General features: G+C 28.1%; 1 protein-coding gene across 1 annotated transcript in view; it reads right to left on the reverse strand.

Moving 5' to 3' along the window:
* Positions 1-26912, reverse strand: part of LOC107452238 (diuretic hormone receptor-like) — a 186923-nt gene that overhangs the window by 38999 nt on the left and 121012 nt on the right. Inside the window, exons 4-7 of the mRNA XM_016068585.3 lie at positions 22004-22126; positions 10326-10426; positions 3145-3245; positions 2926-3046 (exon numbers count right to left, since the gene is read on the reverse strand). Of these exons, the coding sequence (XP_015924071.1) occupies positions 2926-3046; positions 3145-3245; positions 10326-10426; positions 22004-22126 (446 nt within the window). The remainder of the gene's footprint in view (positions 1-2925; positions 3047-3144; positions 3246-10325; positions 10427-22003; positions 22127-26912) is intronic.

Genomic DNA, 26912 nt, shown 5'->3' on the forward strand with positions numbered 1-26912 from the left:
TATATATATATATATATTTACATACTTTTTTGTGTGTGTTTATAAATTATTCGTTTTAATCTATTTTAAGAATTTATCCTCAAAGCACGGATATGACAGGTTCTCAAAAGCAGATCGATAGGTATTAGGGTGATACGTGGACAGAAAACAATATTATATTTATGCGGGATCTTCTAGGTTAGTGAAAACACTCTAAGTGTTGATCTCAAGGGCTCTTCTAAGTTTGATGAGAACCTATTGATTAGCCTGTTATTGATTATTATTTTAGAATTTTGAGTTAATTCTTCATGTTTAGCACGTTCAGTGTAAAGTGAGGAAATCATGCATCTTAACGAAATATTAGTTTTAATTCACATTTTTATATCCCTTTTAATTATGTAAACTAAATAATAATAATAATAATAAACTGAATCTAATATGTATATAACTATTTCAAAAATATTTTTCTATCAAAATATTTTGTACAAAATATTTTTCATTTATAATGTTCTTCCAAAATATATTTCTGATAAATATTTTGATTTTATGGAACAAAATAGTGAAAATTAATTTTTGAGTTGCATCTTGAGGCGTTTTAAGTGTAATCACGGATTTATAAGGTAACTAACTATAAATACTGGATTGTAGTTTCTATTGCTAAACAACGGTTTGAACGGCAAGTCTATGGCATCATTTTAAAGAATGGCAAAAGCAAAAAATATGTATGGACTCAAAATATTTGTTTTGAGGTAAAAATCTAAAATTAATTTACTAAGTGTCTCCTGGGTCATTTAAAACTTACATAAACTGATGTAAGAAAATATAATTTCGACTGCCTTTTGTAGAAAAAATAACAATTACAGTTACATATATTTTTGTACATCTATAAAGTTTTTTTTTTCCTGATTCAAATTTGTAAAATTTGTTTTTAAAAAGTTCTTTAAGTCATTTAAAGTTTGGACACTCTTCTCTCAAAAGGTTTGTCATTAGAACAATTTCTACTCAAATCAAAAGCCTGGGGCACTATTTTGCCGAGGGAAATTTGTACAAAATATTTTTATACAGAAAGTGTTTATACAAAATTTGTGAAAATACTTTCTAAAACCAATCTTTCCTTTAAAGTTTTATCTATTTGGCTTAGAAAATCTAGAAATTAAAATGCCACCAGTGGAAATATATTGGTTTAAGTCGAAAGCGCACAGTACCATTTTAAACTGTAGTAGGAAATATTTTGTTTCAAGAACTTTTTTTTGTGATGCCAATTAGCAAAATAAATTTCCTTTCAGTCGTTAGGCGTTTTGCTATATACCATGCATTTCGATTGCCATTTATTTTAACGATGTTTGCGAAGCCACGGTAACTCAGGGGTTAGAGACTTCGCCTCCTAATGAAGTGCCCCAGGTTCGAATCCCACAGGTGGCTGGTTGATGTTAATTCTGTTCCCGGCTCACAAAGACCACAGAGCTGACGTGAAATATTCTCAGGGGTAGACGGATCATGGGTTAGAATTCTCTTGCCGTCAAGCAAACGGTGGGTGGTTTTCCTCACTATGTAACGCCAAATGGGGATTAGTTTCCTCGAAAAATCCTCCATGAAGAAGGGTAGTTTGTTTAAGAGTTCTTCTGTCTTCTTAGTTTGGTATAAAATTACAAGGCTACAGAGTTAAATATTGATGATTGTAAACTCTGAATTTTGTTGGATGTTCTATGTTGATTATAAAATTAAATAAAACGAAATTAAATAAAATTAAATTAAATTAAATAATAAAATAAAATGATGCTTGCTAAAAAAATTTTTTTTTCAAATTTTTTTTATTAGTTTTCATAGTGGGTTGTTTAATTTGTAAATTTAATGCTGAAAACTTGGTGTTTGACTTTCATTTCTAGAAAAAATTACAGCTGAAACCTAAATTGAACGATACAGTTTTATAAAGTGATACTTAAAAAAATGATTTATGTCCAAATCAAGCTTCAAATTTTAATGATTGCTTTCTAAACAATTCTTTGAAATGTCAGTCAAATTTTCAATAAAAAATTAATATTTGATTGCCGTTTGTAGAAAAAAATTATGTACTGCGCTTCACTTTTTGGTAGAATGACCTCCAAGATATATATGTATGTCCAGAAGGTAATCTTTCTGTTGAAGAAATTTGTACATTTTTTAAAGAGTTCTGAGTCCATTATATCAGTTCCATAAAAAATTGAAATTTCACTTTAATTTCTGCAAAAAATATTGCTTTAAATAAAAGTTTTGAACACAAATTTGTGATATAAACATCTGAAGTCGCTTCACAAAAGGAACCATGGAAACAAATGGAGTACTAAATCTGATTATTTATCTCAGATTCAACTTTCTAATTTTTAAGCAACTTGTAAAAAATTTCGCATCCACTTCTTGTTGACCATTTTTTTTTATCTATGAGTTTATTTGATTATACGCCAAAAAGCCAGCAATTTCAAACTAAACTAATGAGAGAAACAAGTAATCCCAAAGAAATTGAAGTGATCAATTTATTTTTTTATTATTTAATAATCGAAATGAAAATACTGTTAAAATACTTCGAGTGTCCAAAACACGCCGCTCCTCTTCCAGACGATACGTTAATAACTAAAACTTAAAAACAGATTAGATGTAAAAAAAAGACTTAGTGACCAACGAAATAAATAAAAGGGAAAAACTGATGGGATTTGGGGAGAGCAGAAAAACCATGCCAAATCAAGGTACGATACAGTTCCATACACAATGTAGGACCGGAGCAGAATTGAGATCATTTACGGAATCGATGAAGCTATAAATGAAACAGACTAAAGATAATTAAAAAGACTCAATTCTATAGTCATAATGCAAAATTATTATTAATATAATTATTTAAATTAAAATAATAATATATACTATTATTATTTAGAATAGAAGACATTTATTTTAGAACACCATAAAGATATTTACCCTGCTTGAAACATAGTTTTGACTTGACTGAAGTTTTGCAGTTAAAATCCAAGTTATATCCAGGAGCAAGTACGTGAACATGAGATTGGCATGAATAGTATTTCTCAAACACCTTAAATCTCTGCAATTTAAAAAAAAGTAATAATTATTGTATGAATCATGTAATGCAAAAATTAATTCCGTACTTGAAATTTGTAATAAAACTCATGATATATTTACTTGAAACATATGAATATTCCCAGAGCTAAAGTGAGTGCTATAAGAGAAATTCCGTAACCTACATAATACACTGTGACAGCATCTTTCATATCCCATAAAACCTACAATGTAAGGAAAATTGTATTCATATATGCAACATATAGAGTAAATAAACATACAATAATGTTAAAATAAGATATTTTTCCACACGTTTATAGATAATTAATTTGATCAAGATAAATTAATAGTAATTAATGATTCATGTTCGTAAGGCAGAGCTTTCGGTGTAATGGAAATTTTCACTTTATAGAAGATAATACAAAGGGAATTCACTTCATTCACATTAATTAAATTAGATGCTAAGAGAACTCAGGCAGACCCTCTTTTAACTTCACAAAACACCACAGTGCAAATAAATTTAAACATCTATATCAGTTCCCAAGTTCTTTTTTTTAAAAAAAAAAACTTAAATATGCAAATGAACCATAAATTCCTCCATGGACTACTACTCTGAATTTGAATGGTACTATACTGCTTTACCGAGAATATCAGATTTATTGGATTACGTCCAGAGTTAGATTTAAATGAAACTTGGTATATGAAATTAGGTTCATATAATATATTAAAAATCCTATCAACAATTGTAACACACATGCATTGGCGTGTAAAATCAACACCTCCTAGAGGTAGGAAGGCCTCAGCACGGATCAATTTAGTAGTCTCATGTGACGAAGTTAACTGCTCAGTAGATGAAAAATAAGAAAGATGCCATTACGTTCGGGGTACTAAGCTGCGCAGTGGTTGAAAATACGAAATATGTCATTACGTTTGAACTACTAAAGGATATTTATGGTAACCCGTACAGAGGCCTGCTCTTTTCTACGAGGTGTTGGTAAAATGCTCATTAGAGTCGGAAGGTATGAAACAGTGTTAACAAAATCAAACAAAAATGGTAACCCTTTAATGCTGAAAATAATACATACTGTGTATATTTTCAAAGATATGCAAGCGCCAGTCAGTAATTCAGGAGTAAGAATGGCTTAAATATTTGTTTCCTGTCACAGAATATCTCAGACAAGTTCTGTAGGGTTGAGGTTCGGAGATCTGATTGGTTTAGCAAATACTTTTACTTTTCAGAAAATCGTCAGGAAGATGAACCGCATGTTGTCACTCCTTAAAATGAACTCAGGGCGACGATTTGCAGAAAACAGAAGATATTCGACACATGAATTGACCAGTCAGATCTCCAGACTTGTTCTTATCCAGATCTTCAGAACCATACGGAGAATGACTGAGACATGAAAAAGCAATTGCAGATTGCTATTTACTCTTCATCAGTTATCTAGAGCCTAGAAACTGATAAATTAGCAGGACTATTTGCCAAAAGTACAAACTGTCCCATTTCCTGTATGAAGTCATGGTGTGGTTTTATTAAAAATGTATCTGCTGGAGAATTAATTTCTTTTTTACTCATATTTTTTATTCGAATCCGTTTTTACTGCCTGATAACTTTTTGACTTATGCACGAAAACGCATGTGCATCATGACTAATGAATTCTTATTTTATTTATATCATCTCAATCTATCCCCAAATCATTCGTTTTTATCAGTCAAATGGTTCTGGAGACAATCATCAAAATCTGGAAATTTTATTAATTTTGAACACAGACAACATCAACATCATTGTTTCACACTCATTGCGATTGGCCATTGAATCACTTTTTTTTTAGGGTGAATCACTTTTGCGTTGCTAACGGTCGCTTGAACAGATAACTGAATTAAGACCAACTGAGATTGTCGTCATCAGTATCTTAAAGGGAGAGAATTTGCTGCTTGCGACATACATCGTTAAAAATTCTGGATCAAGTTAAGGTATAAAGTTATGGCCTTTTGGGTGCCTCATGCGTAAAAATGCATTTTTACCATAAAATATTACGCCGTAGTTTCTACAGTGATATTTATTTAATTTGAGTAATTCAGTGATTTCACGGTAATTATTACTGTAAAAATTACGGTAAATCAGATTTTTGGTTCCGCAACATGTTCCGACAGAAATAGATTTTACCGTAAAATGTACCGGAACCTCTCTGAGTGCGATACTTTTCACCTTAACTTGATCGGGAAATTTTTACAGTGTGAGTATTATGAAAGTTCGACAAGAAAAAGAACCTTGCATCATCCCAAATTTCATGGTTTCCCCCTTCAATTACGAAGAAAACTTCAGAAATAACCAAGAAATAACAAGCTTTTAATATCTTTTGTAGTCAGAGCAATTGGCTGAATTCTTGCGGGTATGATTCGGCTTAACGCAATTCAGTGTTTTTTTTTTGTTTTTTTTTTTTGAAGTACTAAACATCTCATCTTTGAAATTTCTTTTACTCCTCAGGCCATTTTAGATATTCTCAATCAGAAAATCGAAACATTTTATTTGGATTGCGCTAATAATATCTGCTGCAGTTTCCTGAACAAAGAAATTGATCTTTTCTTCTGAGTTTTCGAAAACTACAAATTTTTCTTGTATCTTCATCACAATTTTCTTATTATCAAATACTGATATCGTATAATTGGTAGTAAATATTTCGTCTGGACTGGCTATTTTACTTTCAAAACGTAGTTCATTGTTTGTTTAAACTCCACAAAGATACATTTTTAAGGTTTCCTTTTTGCATTTCAAATTTTTTAAAAAGAACATTTCATTTATTTTAACTTTTGAAATAAAAACTAAAATATGCATAAACTATTAAATATCTGACATTTTTTTAGCAACTAAATGAAACAAATATTTCTGTTTAGGTTTGCATGAGAATTTCAATGTGCTAATTTAATTTATTTTTGAAAGGAAATGCAAAGATGATTACTGTTTTAACCCATTAACAAAAAATATGTAAAAAATATTTTTCATCCTATTTTATGATTTTGTATTAATTTAAGTCAAAATGAGGGGTAAATATTATGCTTAGCATTTTAATAATTTATGATTATGAAATACAACAGTGTCTCTGTGTTAAAGGTAAATGCGGTTCATTCCCAAGCAATAAATTTTCAAAAGAGAAACAGTTATTCATCATTGAAATTTCCTTAATTTACAAAATCAATTATAGATAAATAAAGAAAATAATTCAAACTACTTTTTTCAGATTTTGTATTGTAGTACAAATATAATTTAGATAATCTACCAGATTTATTTAGTAATTATAAGACTATGTTTTTTAATTAAAAAATACCAAAATATGTATTTGCTTGTAATTAGAGAGTGATAAAGGAGTAAAAGGAACACCGAGACCCCATTTGCGTCAAAAGGTTAAATACTACTATTTTGTTATTCAACATTTTTTCTGCTTCCTGTATTTTCGATTTTTAACCTTTATTCTTAAATATTATTGCAAGCTATATGAGTTTTTTGACAGAAAACTACTGATAATTTTTAAAATTTAAAAATTGGAAAAAAAACTTTCTGTGGTTTCACATTACCTTATAGTAAATTTTTACAAGTATATTAAATAGTATATTAGTCAAAACATTTAAGAGAAAAACCCTTTCAAATGTGTTTATAAAATGATTTAAAAAAATTTCTTATTCTTCTTTTTTTCATGTCAAAAAGTATTAACTATTCTTTTATAAATGTCACATTTTTGCTTAAGTATTGCCTTTGTTTTTGTGTCCCTAAAATAATTTAATTTGTAAAAAACGCGTATTTAAACACGAGAAAGCTAACAAACATTTCCCAACACTGGAATTTTTCTGAAGTTTGCTTCTAACATTATTTTGTCTATAAGAAAGCTCATTAATTATAGCTATCACATTCACTCTTAATTCTTTTTCTCGTTAAAGTTGGTAAGTTACACTTGGCTTATCTGTAAATAAGAACATAAATCAAATTCTGATAAAAGAAATAAGAAACCCACGCAATAAAAATAGCATCGACTTTATTTTTAGGACATGTAATTAACTGAAATAGTTCAGGTTAAGTACTTTAAAAGATTTTAAAATTTATAAACATTATTAATGAATATTACAATTATTAGTAGGAAATAGTGTTATCACAATTAATAGTCTAAGCATATATAAAAATACTTTGTCTAATTAATTCTTGTTAGACTCTGTTTTAACAGATGTATTAACAAATTATCAATATTTAACTCGATCAGCGCAAAAAATAATGATTTAATGAATCATAATTCATGAAATAGGTAATTTTATCACCAAGGAAATATTTACCGATCATTCCTGTCCTTGAAAACTATTAAAAAAATCGAAACTCACAAATAAAAGCAATTTTTTTTTAACTATTATCCGATTTGTCAGATTTCTTGAAAAAATTTACTTTGCAAATGTTCGCTAATTAGTGTAGAAAATAAAGAATAACTATACAAATAGAACATTTTTAGCTATCGCATTTTATCATGTTAAAAAAAACAACAAAATTACAAAACAAGCAATGAAACAAAACACAACAAAACTACACTTAAGCCTGGTAACACTGTAATCTTGTCACTCTATACTACCATAATCATCTCAGTGGATTCCGTCCCACGTTGGTCTATACGGGAATGAGATAGCTGACTCGCTGGCAAAACTTGGCACAAATGAACCTACCGGAAATTTGGCACTCACATCCTAGGAAATTCACCCCATTAGAAAGCAAGGTGTCAAGCTAGTCTGGAAAACTCCCCCAGTACATATCTGGTACTCTGGGGATAAGTCGGGTTGTGCTTTGGCCTTCAGAGGTAATAGAGGCGATCAGACCGCGTTTACTAGATTCATCAGTGGACACATAAAGTACATGAGGTATGAACAGCAGCGAAAGGTCTATCCCACCTGCAACAAATGTTTCTCCAGTGCAGCCAGCCCGACCCACCTCCTTAACTGTGTGGATTTTGAAAACGAGGATTTTCTGCGCGACCCGGTCTTGTTTTTTGATTTCCTGAGGGTGAATGGATTCAAGGACCTGCTCTAGCGGAGCAACAACACGAGAAACAACAACAACATAATCCTCTCAGTTACTGTTTTTATATTCTATATAATTTCAATTTCAATTATTTACAACAATTATGATACTGTACAATCAATAGTCATTTTATTTTTTATGCACGTTTTTAACTGATTTTTGTCGAATTTTATATTCATATCCATAAATTTGTTTTAACACTCAAAAGAAAGTATAGATTTGTTTTCGATTTCTAAACTTAATTAATGTTCAAACTAATTATTTAATTTTCCTAAAGAGTTTGACTCAAACCATAGAAATTTTTAACTTCACATGAAATTCATATCATTAGTTCAAAAGTACTTAAGGTGTGCCTTATTACCTGTAGGCATTACATATTTCCTAGCTTTGTAATATCTTTTATTTTTTAAATTTAAATTCAATCCTAAAATCTTTTTTTTCCCTTTAATGCGACGCCATAGGCCATAGCTGTCTCAAGAATTTTATTCTATGTCACTCTGTTGTTGGCCATGGTTTTCTTAATCCTGTAATACTTTTCTCAATAAAAACAACCATTAACTTCTTTTTCAGATGAGCGGAAATCGAATTCCAAAAATAAATATTCTTTCTAATACTGTTAGCATAAATATTCAAGTCCGTTAAAGGTTTGTCTTAAATTTGCAGCATTCTTAAAGTTTTATTTCTCGCTAAATTATTTGAAACTCAAAAATCCTTTTTCATTTGTTTGTCTTGATTCTTTTGATAAATCGATGAAATAATGGATCTCTCTTTGCTGAGAACTCTTTTTAATTTTTAATCTAAAGATCCTTTGGCTCTCATCTATTTCTTTGCAACGACCTTGTTTTGCAAAATTACATAAAATTTAACAGATTTATGCTTATAAAGAAGAAAATTATTACTTCTTAATAAGCATAAATCTGTTAAATTTAAGATAATAGAATTAAAGATAAATCTGTAACAATCTTCGTCAGAAGGCTCTACAATATGATAAAGATTCTCCGGAAATATAATAAACTTTTATAGAAGATGTTTTTATAATAAAATTTGGTTTCAATTTTCTATTAGTGTTACGTTCAACGACATATTTATAATGTAATTAATTTTCCATCATTAACAACAAACTCATCTTCAAAGAACATTCGGAAGTCTTAGGGATTTTTTTCTTGAACTTTCTTGATGATGGTATTTTTATGATAAAATTAGGTAACGTAATTAGTGCTTAACTTTAATTTATAACTACAAGTTAATAGCTCCAGATGATGATTAGAAGTTATATCCGTTCCATTTATGAGAATTATTTTAATCAATGTAGTTGCCACAATTTATTATTTGACATTACTTTACAGATACTCAGTTATCTGGAGTAAAATGTCCTTTAGGCGAAAGTCAAGTGATCCGGGAAATAATTATAGGCAAAAGTTCCGGAAAATAATTTAGTAACATAATTTAATGAAATATAAAATTTTTCTTTGAAGTTTTGTTTTATACATACTAATTACTAAGAGCAATTTATCGGGATCCATAAAAAACAGTTAAAATTGTTTTGCAACTAGGTGTTTTTTAGGCTCTGGATAGATTTGAGGTTATAACTAAAAAATAAATTGATCAAACTTTTTAATTTGAAGAGGGTTTGTGCGAAATAAAAACACATATTAGCTAAATATGCGAGGATACACGGAGAAAAAAATTTTGGTAAAATTACCATGTTCTATGCTAATGACACTTTCGGTAAAAAAAAACAACAACCCATAATTGTTATAATAAAAACCAAAATTTACGGTATTAAAACCATTAATTTCATAATTTATTCGTTCATATGGTAACGGTTTACTGAAAATTCTGGTTTTCAAAATTACAGTTTTTAATACTACCCATTTAGTAAAAAACATAAATCTGAAAAGTAAAGTTAGCCGTATAAATCATTTTTATGTCATGCTCTAATGTATGAAGATAAAATTACAAAATTTTATCATACATTAAAAAAAAATATTTTTTTGTTAATTTTACCAAAAATCATTACCAAATCACTTCGAAAAAATTACCAAGCTTTTTGATGTTCCCATAACATATAAAGCGAGAAATACCATAACTTTTTATCATATTCTGGTAGTTTCGACTATACTTTTTTCTCATAGCAGGATATTTTCAAAACATTGCTTTTAGAACATACCTTTATCTTTCTGAAAAGAAAGTTGTACAGACAGCATTATATAATAGAAAAGGAAATGATGTTTTGTTAGTAATCATTATTTACCTGCAGATATTCATCCTCTGGTATTTTTAGCGGAACACATGATCGGTAATTAGACCAACTCGACCAGCTGGCATTCAACAAACATTCTCTACTTGCATTTCCTGTCAAAACAAAATAAATATGAAGATTATTAGAAGCATGTATATATTGGACAATTAAATAATCAACATAATTCAGTTGCAAATGCGAAATTTTTTTTAAATATTTGTAAGTCATATTTTTGAGAGCGATTTTTCTTTACCATCCTGGTTTTTAAATTCCATTATTCGTTTTAATTTTATTATGATAATTTATTCTAATTAAAATTTTATTATTAAGTATTATTTCATATTAAAATAATATATTTTGTAATCTTTATGTGTTTTTTTATCAATAACTTCTTTTAAGGTCACCCTTTCCAGATCTTAGAGATTTCAACCAATTTTGAACTTTTTCATGATTTTGTATTCAGTTGCTTGTATTTTATATTGTTTTAAGTAAATTTATTATTTTTATTGCATAAATAAAAATAAATGCATAAATTAAATTTAATGCATAAATTAAATAAAAGTAAACTTAACAGCTGAAGTGAAATAAATAAATATATATTTTTAAACATTAAGGCTAAGTTGAAATAATCATTCTTTTAAAAAGGAAAGAAATGTTTAAAAGTTTATTCTGAAGAACAATGTAGTATAGTTTTTTCATACTCTGTTAAGTTTTATTTAACTAAAATGCTGCCATATGGTATAAGTAAAATTAAATAGCTGAAGGGAATAAATATATGTTATTCTATGAAAAAAACAAACGTTTAAATAATTTTATTTAAGTAATTATTCAATTATTTTAAAATAAAAAATCAGGTAAAGCATGAAAAAAATTCGAAAAATTCAAAGCAATATCGTTTTAATATATATAAAAAATAGAATTTAATAAGACAGTTGTTAGGCATTAACAACAAAACAATGCAAAAAACATATTAAAAAACTTTCTTCAGTTGTTAATTAGAATCCTTGATTAAGCATTTGCGAGAAGCGTTTTAATTAATTACAGGCGATAGATTTAATTTCTGAAAAGAAGAAGAATAAAAACAATCCCTATTTTTTGTCAAAACAAAATTAGAAACGTCTGATATTCGAAAGTCATCAAATTAGTTTTCTTCCCTTTTAAATTCCACGAAATAGTATAAAGAAAAAGTTTACTATTAATTACAGAATATTTCTGAATTATTAATTAATTTTGAAGAGAACAGGCTACATTACTTGAGTGTTTATTACTATTTTATAATACAATACTTTTCTCATTAAAAATATTTGTTGGAAATGTATTTAAATCTTTAAAAAAGTATTTTCAGAGAAAAACAAAGGTTGTTAACCCAGAAAATAAATACTTCTGTCCGTTAAATGGATTTAAAAATTGTTTCTCTTAAGTTATTAAATACAAGAAAAAAATTAAAAATGTTCTTGAGATAGTTAAATGCTTTTATGTATAGTTTTAACAAAAGATTTGAAGATATCGATTTTTTTCCTTGTTACCGATACCTACAATGTTAGCATGTTTTCTGAAAAGAAACAAAAAATTATTGTTTACTAATAATCTAACTTATAAATAACCTTTTGGTCCTGAACTTAAAAGCGTTAATAATGTTTAATGTTTTAATCTTAGAAATAAAAACACTTGTAACTTTATTTTTTAACCATCTAATTTTTTGNGGGATTTTGTAATTTTGCTTTGATAGATCTAAATAGAAATTGGTTTAAAGGCAACCCACTCTGCAAGCCTCTAGGAGCAGGCTTGCGAGGCTGTACTAATTATCTACCGTTATTTGGTTTTATGGGAACTTCACAACAAAAAACAGGGCTTAATCAAGAAAATTCTTGTTTAAAAATTGTAAAAAGATAATTATTTTTCCACTTCGAATATTGAAATAATAAAACAATCAACCATTTAAAAGTTTTCGATAAATTTTATGTATCGTAATTTGTTTTGATATATTAAAAAATTACTTGACTGTATGATAATGAAATTTCTAATAAAAAAATTTAATTTTGGGCATTATAGCCAAAATATACCCGACTAAGGTATCATGATAAAATTACCAAATTTTAACGTATATTATAAAGTCATTTTTTATTGTTAATTTTACCAAAATTATCACTAAAGTGCTTTGGTAAATTTTACCGAACTTTTTGGTGTTCCTATAAGAGCAAGAAATAAGGCATATTTTATTATACTCTGATTTTTTAAATCACACTTTTTTTCTCAATGTTGTTTGTTCACGGTTCACATTCATATGATTGAATCATGTAACACTAACAAGGTATTTTTTAATGAAAACCCTCATTATATATTTTTAAACTTCAAAAATTGAGTCGGGCATTGGCATAAAATTATACTAAAAAATGCATATTTAATTTCATTACACAAAGGGTTTAAAATGTTTTAGTTTTTAAAGAATTAGCGATAATGAGAATAAAAAATTATTTTAATCTGGCATGTTTTTAATGGCGTTTATGCTTGAATGATCTTAAGCTTCTCGATATAAAATCCTCATTATTTACTGAGTTCAATTTACTAAATTAAATTTTATCAACAATTGATATAGAATAAAAAAGGACACTATTAATATAACACAGAATTTAAAAAAAAACTAGATTAACGTTTAAACATTTTCCAGTTTTAATAAGTAAAAAAAAAAAAATTCCAACCTCATCACTGTTCATAAATATATCTTAAATTTTATTCAGAATGTTTTCAGACAAATTAAAAAATGTCAGACACTTTATTTCAGGAAACATTCTGCTTTAAAATACCCAAATACTTACTTCGACAATAGTAATGAGAAGTAAATGATCTACTCTAAAAGCTTAAAAATCTTTTTTTTAAGATCCATAAAGTCTTTTTCAGCCATTATGTTGTACCTAATCCGGATTTATAAATATCAGCTGTCGAATTTACGATCAAATATCCGAAAGTACCAAAGTTTTCTTTCTACTATACTTTCCTCGAATCAATAAATTGCCTGCATCTCCCTTTTTAAAGCATGAAGTGAAAGAATTTCTATTTTTCCTTTAAGATAGATGAAGAGACTATAGTAGAAAATCAGACTTTTTTTTATTCACCTAAGGGTGAACAGTAAGCTTAGAATAGGGGGAGGATTTTTTTGTTTACATGAAAGAATATCAGAAAGGATAGGAAATTTATTTTAGCTTCTATCGAAATCAAAATATATGAATACGTAGATCGTCAATATGTTGACTTAAGGTACTGTTTTCTAACAAGTTTGGTTATTTATATTATAATTTTAGAAGTATATATTTTAGAGAAAAAGAATATACACATATTAGGCTATTAAATTATTTTTAACAATCTTACTATCACTGTTGCTAATACGTTGATAACACAAAAATGTAACGGTTTTTCTATGCTAAAGTTTAATAAGACATCAAAAATTGTTTACCGGACTTAATTTTTTTAAAATTTTTTATAAAAGTATAAAAATAACGATTGTTTTTTTTAAAATAACAATTTGAATTTCTTGGTAGATACAAAGTTTAGAGCCATGGAGAACTAGTTTTTGAACTCTTTTTCTCAAGAAAAAAAAATATTGGTCATAACCTTCCTTTAAAAATATATTTTTTGCAATGCATTTGAACTTTCTTCTTGAAACTCTCGGCACTGTGAGCAATGAACAATAAATTGATTTCACCAAGACTTTTTAACATCAGAAAATAGTTAACCCTTCGATGCAGAATTTTAATTCAGTACATTTTGCATTCGTTTAAGATTACTAAGTGAAAATATTAATAAAAATAAATAAAAAATAAAATATATTTCACTTCTCAATGCTTCATAGTTATGAAATACAGCATGGAACACCGGTGTCACTTTCTGCGCAAGGTAAAAACTTCCAAACACGGCTCACTTTTAAACAGTAATTTTTGAAATTTGAACTTATTTGCAGTTATTTAAATTTAGAGAAACAATAATTCATCATTAATAAAATTTCTTTAATTTGCATTAATAAATATTTGAGAAATGAATGAATTTGTTTTTCGGACTACTAATTGTTTTGGACACTTTTAATTTTTATTTCAGAACAAATATCATTTCGATAATCTAAGAAATTGTTTTGTTGCTAGACAGTTTCTAAAACTAAAAATTATCAAAATATATTTTTACTTCTAATTAGAGCCCCAGGAAAAAAAATGTATAAGAGACACCGGTGTCTCATCTGCGTCAAAGGGTTAACAAGAAAAATGTAATCGAATAATAAGAGTAAATAATTGCTGGCCTCTAAAAAGGGGTGTTCCTTAAGTAAAATGCAGAGAAACCCACATGCTTGGAAATGTTCGTTATGCTAGGAAAATCGTTTGATGACATTTTGATTTTGATAAATAAATGCGTGAAACTGAAATAAAATTATTTTTTTCTTTCAAAATAGCATGACATTTTTAATTTCATCTCACATAGAAAAATTTCCGCTAAAATGAATAAGAAAAGAATAAATATTCGAAATTAAAACAAAATGTTTTAGAATAAAAATCTACTCAAATTCATTTAAAAGACAAAAGATTAAAATTTGTCAAGCAGTATAATCGAAGAGCTAAATAATCTAAGCGGCATATTATTGAAAGTGAGTGAATGGGCTTTAAAGTTTATGCTTTCATTATTTTTTGTTCGCAAGCTTTCAATTGCCAAATCTGCAAATCCTAAACACTCATTTAAACTGTTTGCTTCATGGCATTCGCCTCCCTGACGTTTTAAATAATTTTTAAAAAAGTCTTCTAAAGATACTTGTTGACTTTTTATTGCCAAATGTACTTATATCGTTCACTCAAAATACATTCAGCGACAGTCACTTAGGTTCTTCATCTACTGAGAGTTAGCAAATTAAATGAATGCTGTGTAGTTAAATTAGACTAAAATAAAAACTTTTCTAGATAAATCTTTTTGTTTCAAACATTTCATAGATGTAACTTAAAAGAGAAAAAAAGTATGGTTAAAACTAACAGAATATGGTTAAAACTAACAGAATATGGTAAAGTTTACATGTTTTCGGCTCTATAGGAATACCAAACAACTCGCTAATTTTTACCGCAGCATTTTGGTAATGACTTTGGTAAAATATGTTTTTATTAGATGTGATAAAATTTGGTAAATATCGTAAAATTTGGTAATGGTATTATGATAGCTTAGAGTGTGAGATAAAACCATTTATTCGGTTAAACTTATTTTTCAGCTTTGCATTTTTTACTAATTGAGAGGTAATACGAACTACAATTTTAAAACCTTTATCATTTAAACGAAAAAACGTATCCTACGAATTGTTCATATACCGTATATTTTTGTTTTGTAAACCACGATTAAGTTTTTATTTTTTATTTTTTTTTTACAAGAAATGTCACTACTAGAATGTTTATTCATTTAGTTCTTCAATTATGAAACTGAATGTCTTATCTACTATTCCATGTTGAATTGTTCAAAATCGAGTTCGAAAACCGAGACCGAAATTCACAGGAATTATAATTTTGTAAGACATTATTGGGTATAGCTGTTTTTTTAAGTAAAGAAGTAAAAAGGAATGTTAGTAAAGAAGAATGCTTAATCCGTTACTGGTCCCATGTCTCTTTAAATGTTCCATATCTCCATAACTAAACTGAATCATAAACTCGTAGAAACAGTTATTATGGCGGAAACTATTTTAAAGTTAAGTTTTATTAGCCCTATTTGTCCCGATAAATTTGTTTGCAGACTTCAGGAAATGATTAAACTTGTATTGCCACAAAACTAGTAGAAAAATAGCATTGGTTGTTAGGGGCTATAAATTTTTATTAAGAGAGGTTTGCAAGTATTTTTTAAAAATTCGAATTGAAAAATATTTTTGACACAGATAGATTTATAAATAATTTAAGATACGATGGTAAATTATAAATTAATTATTTATAATTATAAATTAACTCAATATATTTATATCAATTTGTAATATCATATGCATATAGCAGCTCACGTATAATATTTAAATACAAAAAGAGTTGAATAAAAGACAAGACTGAAAAGATTTTCTTATCAGAAATCAGGAACAAAATATTTATTAAGAATATCAAAATAAAAAAGGGAAAGCTAACTTTTTATATGAAAGATGTATTGCATTTCAAACTTGAAAAAAAAACTGCTTATTGAATAGTTGTGAAAGCTAATAGCATGATATAACTTTTAAAAAAACGGAACTAGTTTAAAAGAAGACATATTTTCTAATGGATTCGAATAAAATTTTGAAATTCAGAAGAACCCTCTTTATTTACTTAAGAAAATATATTCTCATTATAATTTAAAATATGCGAATAAATTTGCTGATAGCGTTGTTTTAGAAAATTTGCTTTATTTGAATTTTACAAATCGTGATGTGGTTTTAAGGGAGATTAAAATAGAAAAAAAATAACATCTCAATGTTGTTGTTTACACCCTAACTATCTTTAAACTTGAGTAAAACTTAAAAAAAAATTTACTTAAAAATAAGCATGACATGTTTTACTCCTCTTTGATCCTATTTATATTTTAAAAAGCCAAAATATTCCCAATATTTGCATTTTAGGGATAAAAATAGAATAATATTGGATTCATTTTACGGGAATAGTTTAACTTCGAAATATTCTGAGATATCGACTATTTCTAAATTATTAAAAATATATTAAAAAATATTTACGTATCAGCATTTTTTCTAAGTTTATAAATTTCAGAAAAATAATATGAATAATGAATGCATAATAGTGAATAATAAATGCATAATAGTGGGAAACAAATTTTTTGTTTCATTTATATAAATACTTGATCTTGCCTAATTTGGGTTAGGAGGTTTCAAATCTCAAATCAGTTTCCCTCTCCAAGCTAGTTTATTTTTAAATAACATTTTCAGTCTATTTTTGTTGAAATGTACTAGTTTAAGAACATTACATGAAATTTAGGGTTGCATAAATGTAGCGACTCATCTTTAGGGGAGTTAGAGCACTTCAGAATTAAAACTGTACAGGAATTCTTGTCCGGAAATATTGTCATACGCCACTAGGGGAATTTTGCTACTATGAACTGTTCCCAAGCGGTCTTTTAACAATTCATAGAATAGTTGGGCAAAACGAATCATCAAAGTGATTCGAATCAATTGAATCAGTTTGCTTGGATGATTCGAATTACTGATTCCAATCACGAATCACTTACTAATTCAAATGAGTGGAGACTTATCTATTAAAAATTAGTCTTTAAAAATTTTTTTAAAAATTTTTCGGCAGTATTTACATGCTTCAATATAGTTTTATTGTCTTCTAAAAAACCTATAATAGTTATTCCTTGTATTTGCTTTTCCGTTGAAGGGATGATTTTAAATAATCTTTTTAATTTTGATACGAATATAGTGCAAAAAAATTAAAATTAGACCTTGCTCGTTGCGTTTAACCCCCGAATTGCTTTTATAATACCTTTCGAATGGCTTTTTTAATGCTAATAGTAAATATTTAGTCTAACTTTTTACGAATAGTGGTACATTTTTTATATGCATCCTTTGAAATCTTTGATTCATATACTTTTTGGAGGGCCGTAAGAAAGTTTACAGTTTTAGTACTTGTATAAGCACATTATTTTCCTATAATCACAATTAGTTGAACATACCTAGCTCCAATAATAGCTTAACAATCCCCGGCCACAGTGCTGACGTAAATTATCCTCAGTGGTAGACGGATTTTGGATTAGAATCCTCTTGCCGTCAGACTAACTGCGGGAGCGTTTCGTGGTTTTCTTCTCCATCTAACGCAAATGCCGGATAGTTTCATGAAAAAGTTCTCCACGAAAGCTAGTTTGATCCAGCAGTTCTCTTACTTTGTGTTGCAAAAATACTTGGCTACAGAGTTACTCTTTGATAGTAGTCTAAGAACACTACCTTTTTTTTAAAAAAATCGATTTTGTGAAAAAGAATAACATTAAAAAAACAAATTGAAAACTATCATACATAGGTGTTGCTCATGAGCTAATTGCCACGAATCATCTAGAAAAAAGAAGAAGGTGTGGTTTTCCGATCCATTCGTATACAAATTATTGTTACTCTTTTTATCTTAATGTTAAACAACCTATGTTACTCGTTTTATCTTAAACAACCTCATTTTACAGCCTCCCAACTCTCAATTATAAAATTTCGAGAAGGTGGCTGATCGTTAGACTGTAGGCTTGGCATTAATTCAGATGACGGTGGAGATTTTATTATTGTTTCATGTTTCAATTGATTTGCTTCTGATTGATTTTTTTCTGAAAGTGCTGTTTCCAAAAAAAGGATGATATTAAACTTAATTTTTGCTCTTATGTTATATTTTTGTCTTACGTTATATTTTTGTCTTATGTTATATTTTTGTTCCAATACCACATTTTATATTCAAAAATATTTATATTTCTACTTTCAGCATATTTGTAATAGTTTCGTGACTATGAAAATAATAATTTTTTTAAAATCAAAAATGGGACATAAAGGCAAATTACAGTGAAGCACTCGGTTGGAGGCTAAAAAAGGCGCCGCGAGAGGGCCAAATTCGAATCAAGTGACTCAAAACACTGATTCAAATCATGGATTTTGATTAGTGATTCAAATCGAAGGATTCAGAAGAGTGATTCGAATCATGCCATTTCGATGAATGATTCGAATCAAGTGATTTAAATCTCTTAACAAGTGAGTCGAATAACTGATTCTTATTAAGTGGTTCGAATCACTATTCGAATCAAGTGATTCGGATCACTATTCGAATCAAGTGATTCGGATCAATGATTCGAATCATGTGTTTCGGTTCATGTGATTTGGATCACTGATTCTTGGTTACAATCAGTGATTTGAATCAAGTGACTCAGATCTCACATCGAATCTAGTAATTTGGATTACTGATTCGAATAATCAGACTTAAACGACTTAATTTCGAATCACGTGATTCGAATCAAATGCTTCAAAAAATTCGAAAAAAGTTTAATTACTTACTTTACAATTTTTATACACTATTTTTCTTTTAACTAGAGTCAATTAAAAAAAGATATATTACTTCTTCTCAAACAAATTTGCTTCTTACATATAACTATATTGTATACGTTGCTAAATGCCATAAATACTTTCAACTATGGTAAATTTTAAGAAACTACAGAAGAAATGTTTTGTTTTTTTTAAATTTATTTTTTATCTGAATTCATCGAATGCAAAATTGGAAAATCTTAAGTCCTTAATATTGAATACGTAAGAATCTCTTAGGTCTTACAAGAAACTTTTAACTGTATATGACATAGCATTATTGAAACAAAACTAACTGAAATTTAAGAAACAATTAGTCATAATAATTTAAATCTATTTCGCTAAAATCAACTGATTCGGACTGCTGATTCAAATCAGTCGCAAAGTTGGGGATAAGAATCACCGAACGCCTCTATCCGCGTGCGACAACATTTCCAAGCGTTAGTTTCTATGCAGTTCAAATTCTGACGAAGTGTCATTTATGCGACCTTTAGTTTTATAAAACGTTTTTAAGTTTGCACATTTTGACAAAAGATTAGACTAAAAAAGTTATATAAAAGAAACTGCAGCTTGGAGAGAGAAGCTGATTGCAGATTTGAAATCAGCAAGGTGAATATAGCCAAGATCAGTTAAAACAAATAGCACAACAACCAGAAGTTTTTATCTTCCTCAGTGGTAATATTCAGCTGGTAAATATTTTATTTTAAAGATAGCTGTGGATGTTTGTCTAAGAAAAGAAACTTAATTTAAAACGCGCTCTTGAAAAATGGTATTAGCTAAAACGACATGTTTGAGAAAGCAGATATATCATTAAATGCGCATTTTGAAAAATGAACACAGTTCACAACGTTTGTTTAAGAAATTGGACAAAATGCCAAACGACAAGTTAGAAGGAATTAAGGTTCGAGTAAGAAGAACGGGGAGTCAGAAATCAAGAGTTCGAAAAAAAAAAACCCGCAACAGGGGAGAACGATGAAAGTTATTTAGAAGAAAAAAATATTATGCTTTGAAAACACTTTATGCTTTCTTTTTCTTTCCTCATTGTTTATTTATTTCAAACGAATTAAATTTTATATCAATTTTAAGAGTTGTTTTTACGGTTTTTCTTTCCCTGGTTATGCAAATATTTCTGATTGATTTTTCGATATAAGCTTGTATAAATAAGACAAATCAAGATATAAAAGAGCTACAGCTGTCTTATTGAAGAAAGTAGAATATTTTCTTTGATTATCTTTATTGGAAGTTATCTGTTGTTTCAAGATTTTATTTTAAAATTTAGTTATAAACGTTATTGCGGACTTAAAGATGAACCATCAGTTATGCTTTCTTGCAAATTTTTCACTGCGTTACAAACTTTTTCAGTACATAACTCAAAAATTCTGCTTTTCTACATTCATTTAAAGCTCTTTTTTCACTTTTTTTTTTCTTGAAAAAAGCCTTGTTTTATATTATTTTAAAAATTCGTCATTTTTTTCAATACAATGAATAATCATTATTTCTTACTTACTTTGTCTTAAAATGTTATTGTCCTAATAATAGTCTAAAAACGGATTCGTAAATAATTTAGTTTATTTTCTAAATTACACTTTCAGCAATGGTTGTAGTAGTTATTTATTTACGTCGCACTAGCGCTGCACAATGAGTTAATGGCGACGGTCGGGGACGCATCCCTGAAGATTATTCGAGGACATGCCATCACAATTTTGACACTCTGGGTGGCTATCAAGGTGGGGGATGGCTCCCCAACCTTGTTATCCCAAAGACCAGTGCGCGATATCGAGCACTTTACGGTAGAACAGTTTTACGAGGACCAATACCGTACACCCTCGGAAAAACTAATTAACAAATAAAAATGTATGAATTAATAAAAAACCAATGACAAACATCACTCCCGAAAAGACTAACTTGAATTTTTAAAAGATTTTTGGTATCGGGAGCTAAAACTGCTCGTTAATCGGTATCCGAATTTTTGAATCATAGTATAAATAAACGTAGCGTTCAGACACAGTTGGCAAACAAAAATATTGAGCAATCAAAAAAGAAAAGTTGAAAAAAAAAGATTTAGAGTTAAGCAAAACTACGACAATTTGCGCAAAGTAATGATAGGCTGAAACTAAGTAAAAGAAAGTACCTAAATAATGAGATTATTAATATTTTCCTAATTTTGTTTTTCTAATACCTTTGAAACGACCAAAAGAATTTTACATTAAAATTGAAAAAGATAATAACTTTTTTTTAGCATGTTGCGGATGAAGTAATTAATGTTTTTCCACATAAAAATGCAGCCTAGAAAGTTTCCTTCTCTGACGTTAGGGCTGTTTTTTAAATTAACATTTTTCATCGTTATAATTTGAATTGTAGCCTTGATACGCGAAGTCTCAATCCACAGCACTAATTGGGCGGCTACTTACTAATGAAATAAATAACTATGCATTATTAAAAATCGTCTTTTGCACAAGAAGAAAACTGTATTTTCCGTAATTCTGTTAACGAGAAACTCAGTTACATGACATTAAACGAGGAATGTAATTAATTAAACAGAAATTCTTGATTTTCCCTTTATATTTTTCTAGATATTTTTGAAGCAAAGCAAAATTATTAGTTTGAGATAAAGTCATTTTTGAATACAATTGTTATAGTTTTAATGATAAAATATATCTAAACTTACCATTAATATCATATTTGACACCATTTAACTCCGAGAAACAGGGGACATTTGCCGTGTTTCCAGCCAATGTGATTGGCCAACATGATACGCCATCCCATGATTCATTGCAGAAGTTTTGACTCCCTGTAATTGTACGAATTTCTTAATGATATACCATTATTATATTATACCATTATTATATTATACCATAACTTACAATAGTATTTAAAAAAATTGAAAAACATTTTATTTATCGATGTATTTGTTCGCATCAATTATATTTTTAGATCAACTTCTCGTATTTATCACTTTAATATTTAAAAATTTATTGAAATAATTAGTGACTTAAAAAACATACATTATGTAATTATTAATGATTTAAGTAAAACAATAAGAATCAAATTTATTAACGAAAAGTAATATACAACTATGTTACAATATATAGTATGTTGTTTAGAAAAATATTTTTTCTTCTTTTTTAAAAAAATTAAATTAAAAAATAAAGAAAAGAAAACGAACAAACCGGAACAAATTCCCGCAGTGAATCAAATTTACATCTTCATTCTAAAAATTTTTTCACTTGAAATCTTTTGCTTACAGAGTAAATTAAATTTTTTTTTAAAAATTGGTAGCTTAAAAATATTTTTTTATGCAGTTATAATACTACTTTAGAGATTATGATTGAAAACTGATCCATATTATATAATCTTGAAATCAGTAATGATACACGGAGAAAAAAATTCAAGCACAATTACCATACTGTATTGTAATGACGCTTTTGGTAAAAACAAGCCATAATTATGGTTGATAAAATCAAAATATTTATAATAATCATTTGTTAATTTTTCTGTTCATATGGCACCGGTTTGCCGAAAGTTCTGGTTTTCAAAATTATAGTTCTTATTACCACACATTTAGCAAAAAATACAAAAAACGAAAATTAAACTTAACTAAATAACTAATGCAATGTTCTAAGGTCTAATGATAAAATTACAAAGTTACCAGTTTTTATCACATATTATAAAAACATATTTTATGGCTAATTTTAAATCAAATCATTTCCAAAACGCATTGGCAAAAACTACCAAGCTTTTTGGTGTTCCAAAAGAGCCAGAAACATGGTAAATTTTACCATATTAAGGTAGCTATTACCATGCTATTTTTTTCAGTGTACGAATTTAAAATATCAAGTTATTATATAGTAGTAAAGATTAACATTTGTTTTGCAAATTAATTGATTTATATCTTATTTAATACTTTAATCTGTAAATGCCTTTCAAATTAAGTAAAACAGAACTAAACTTTCTGACATTGTTTCGTATATACAATAATTAATTTTAACAAGTTGTTTTACGTTGCTAAGCATATAAAAAAAGGATTTAGAATATTTTAAGCAGATATAATTTAAAAACTGAAAAGTAACAAAGTTTGAAAAGTAAATTTCTTTCAATTTGAAGGTAAAGTATGATAAAATTATGCTTTCGGGCAAAATATTCTTAAGAAGAATTAAAATACGATACTAATTTGGATTTTGAATGACAAACTCTTGTCCTCAAGTTTGAGTGTGAATTAATATTTAGAAAATTATTCTAAATAAATTAATGCATTTTACTTGGGGTTATAGAAACGGTTTAGTATATTTAAATTATTCTAATTGCAACGGATAAAATCAAACAATGTGTAATTCTATCACATGAAACCTCATTAGTTTATGGTAATTACTTTCTTTAGATTTTGATGTGTCTAGAATTAAGGATATAAAAAATATAGCTTCTATTCTTTTTTTCAATTTTTATAGAATAATTTAAACCGACGATCATAGATTCAAAGCATTGCCAAAGAAATAAAATTCTAACATTTTCTTTAAATTACTTTCTTTTCTTTTAAACTTATAGTTAAAACAAGAATATTAATTATTTTCACAATCTACTATGAAACTTTCACAGTACTGCTTTCTTGCAGATTTAATAACGTTAAGTATATTAAGAAACAGGAAAAGGCGAGGCGACGAATGATATTCTTAGAGATTTCAAGCAAAAATAGTCTTTTTCTCAGAATAGGGTTTGTTAGTTTGCTTTTTAACTTCTAGTGTTTGAATCCTGGTTTTAAGCGAGAGCTTTTTTTTGGACAAATTTCACTTTTTGTTCAATTTTCTAATCAATTATATTAACCGATATATAGTATTATGACAAATGAATCGCTCAGAAGCCAATCCGGTTAAGTCCAAAACACAACATTTGAGAAAATTAATGTTCTTTCATACATTAGTTTTTAAAATTCTTGGTTTATTAATTTAATTAGAAAAGTGTATAAAGTCTTTTTTCGAGGTGTAAACTCTGCAAAAAAACAAGATATGTACAGGATGTGTAAATAAAAACGTAAGTATTTATTGAAATAGCAGCATCTGAAAAATTTTAGGACCTTTTGGCAGCTGAAAAAGATAAGAAATTTATATAAAAACTAGGAGGCTTCGTCCCCTGCTCGATAGCGCTCACCAACCCCCGGAACTGCTTTCACAGTTCATTTCGGATTGCTTCGCAATCNATATCAAAAAATGGACTTAATCGCATTGGCTTCTGAGCGGCTCAAATATTTTTGACGAAATTCGCATCCTCTAATAAGAGAAGATATCAATTTCATCAATTTTAACGGAATATTTGTTCGGAGTTTTAAAATGACTTTGTCTAAAACGAAGAAAATTTTGTTAATTTTGGGTATTCCTTTTCAGCAAAGATTTTATTCTTTTAAACTATATATTTACAAACATTTGAGTAGCCTAAACATTTCTTTCACACTTTCTGTTTAGTTCAAAATAAATAAGTACTTCATGAATAAACTTTTTTTATGCATTAATTGTATCAATGCAGAAACAAGTCTAAAAATATTTCATTAAGTTGTAAGCGACTCTGAGAAAAGAAAATAAAGTCAAAACTACCAGACTATGGTAAAGCTATGTTGCTTCACTGTAGTATTTCTACAGTTATCTGAAATCAGTAGTTTTGAAACATGCTTTTATCGAGAAAAATTTCTGAACTAAAAAGCAAAGTTAACGGAGAAACGGTACACAGAAAAAAGAATATAATAAATTTTGCCATGTTGCTGGCTGTTTAGGAACACCAAAAAGCTCAGTTATTTTTACCGATGCGCTTAGGTAATGATTTTGTTAAAATAACCATTAAAATATGGTTTTGCAATATGTGATAAAATTTGGTAAATGTGGTAAAATTTAGTTCTTTTAACATATTGCCTTTAGAGCGTGGCATAAAAAGAATTTATTCGTTTGAAATTAATTTTTAGTTTTGTACTTTTCATAAAATGTCTGGTAAAAAGAACTATAATTTTGAAAACCAGAATTTTCAGTAAACCGTTACCATACGAGGGGATAAAATACCAAATAAATGGTTTAAATACCGATTTTCGTTCTATTAATTAGGACTATTTTTTTTTTACCAGATTTATCATGACCATACAGTAGGGTAATTTTGCCAGTTTTTTTTCCACCGTATATAGGGATTTTTATTTTTGTTTATTATGATATGTTTTAAAGATTCATAATTTATTTTACGTTTCTTAGCTGCTACTTGAATTTCCCGTGTCAAGTATGTTACATTAATCTCTAGTAGTAAGTTCAGTATAAGAAATTTTTTACTTCAGTTACATGTGGTAAAGTATGACACGTAAGTTGCTGGAGTTGCAAGTACACTGTTAGAAACTTCTTGCAAAAATGGTTAAGTAGGAAAATGATTTAACTATGGTAAAATAATAGTTAATAAAATTTATTTAAGTGTTATTTTACCTAAATAAAGTAATCAAATAACCATAAATAAGATGGTATTCAAGCTGTTAACTGAGAGAAAAGCCGTCTATTTATCTGCTTTCACATAATACAATTAATCAACCAGAATTTTATCGCAACAACCAGATCCATCTAATGAAGCCACTTCATTACAGCAGGGTACATCTTATAGTCAAGAAAGCTAATCTATCAATCTAATGACCGACAAAACTGGGATTCGAGACCCAGTGTTGACATCACACTATTTCCTTTATCGCATGAAGAGTTTCCACTGCCCTGCACTTCCCGATTTGTAAACCTGGACTTTTACATTACGATACTCTTACTCACACATAGATGGCAGCACTATATAACTGTTTGACACAAAGAAGTCAGGCATTTCTCATCTCTTACGATAGGTGAAACTACTAGATAGGCTAATTAAACCATATTCCACGATTCATTTGATAAATCACAATTTGACTACAACCTAACTCTAATGCCCATTTCCTAACGAAAAAACTAGATCTGATTTTAATTAAATTTCCCTTTTACGGGTTTGAAACTATTCTCGTTGTAAATGATTAAATAAACCATTTAGTTTTACGTTCTTAGTTTTTAAACGATAATAGTTGTAAACGGTTTCAAAACCTTATAGGCAAAATATGTTCGTTACCGTAACCTGTATGGTTATTAAAATTGATAGATTGTTACCGGTTGTTTTACCGTAATATCAGAATAATTCTAACAGTAATTGAATAGAGTATGAGAAAAATGTTAATTAAATTGCAAGTATCATATAGAGTTAGAAAATAAAAGTTACTTGAATTGCAAGTGAGGAAATACACCGCAAAAAGTATTCCGAAATAAATTACGGTAAAAAGTTCTAGCACTCAGGATACTGGTGCATTTTACTGTAAAATCCTTTTTTACCGTTTAATTTTATGGAACAGAAAATCAAATAAAGCGTAATTTTTACTGTAATATTTACTGTAAAATCGCTGAATCAATCTAATTAAATAAGCATAACTATAAAAATTACGGTGTAAAATTTTACAGTAGAATTAGATTCTACAATAAAAGGGATTTTACGACTGATGTACCCGGGGTGCCAATATTTTTTATCGTGATTTTATTAGAAACATTTTACTGTGC

The sequence above is a fragment of the Parasteatoda tepidariorum genome, chromosome 5 (assembly GCF_043381705.1).
Source record: "Parasteatoda tepidariorum isolate YZ-2023 chromosome 5, CAS_Ptep_4.0, whole genome shotgun sequence".
NCBI lineage: Eukaryota > Metazoa > Arthropoda > Arachnida > Araneae > Theridiidae > Parasteatoda > Parasteatoda tepidariorum.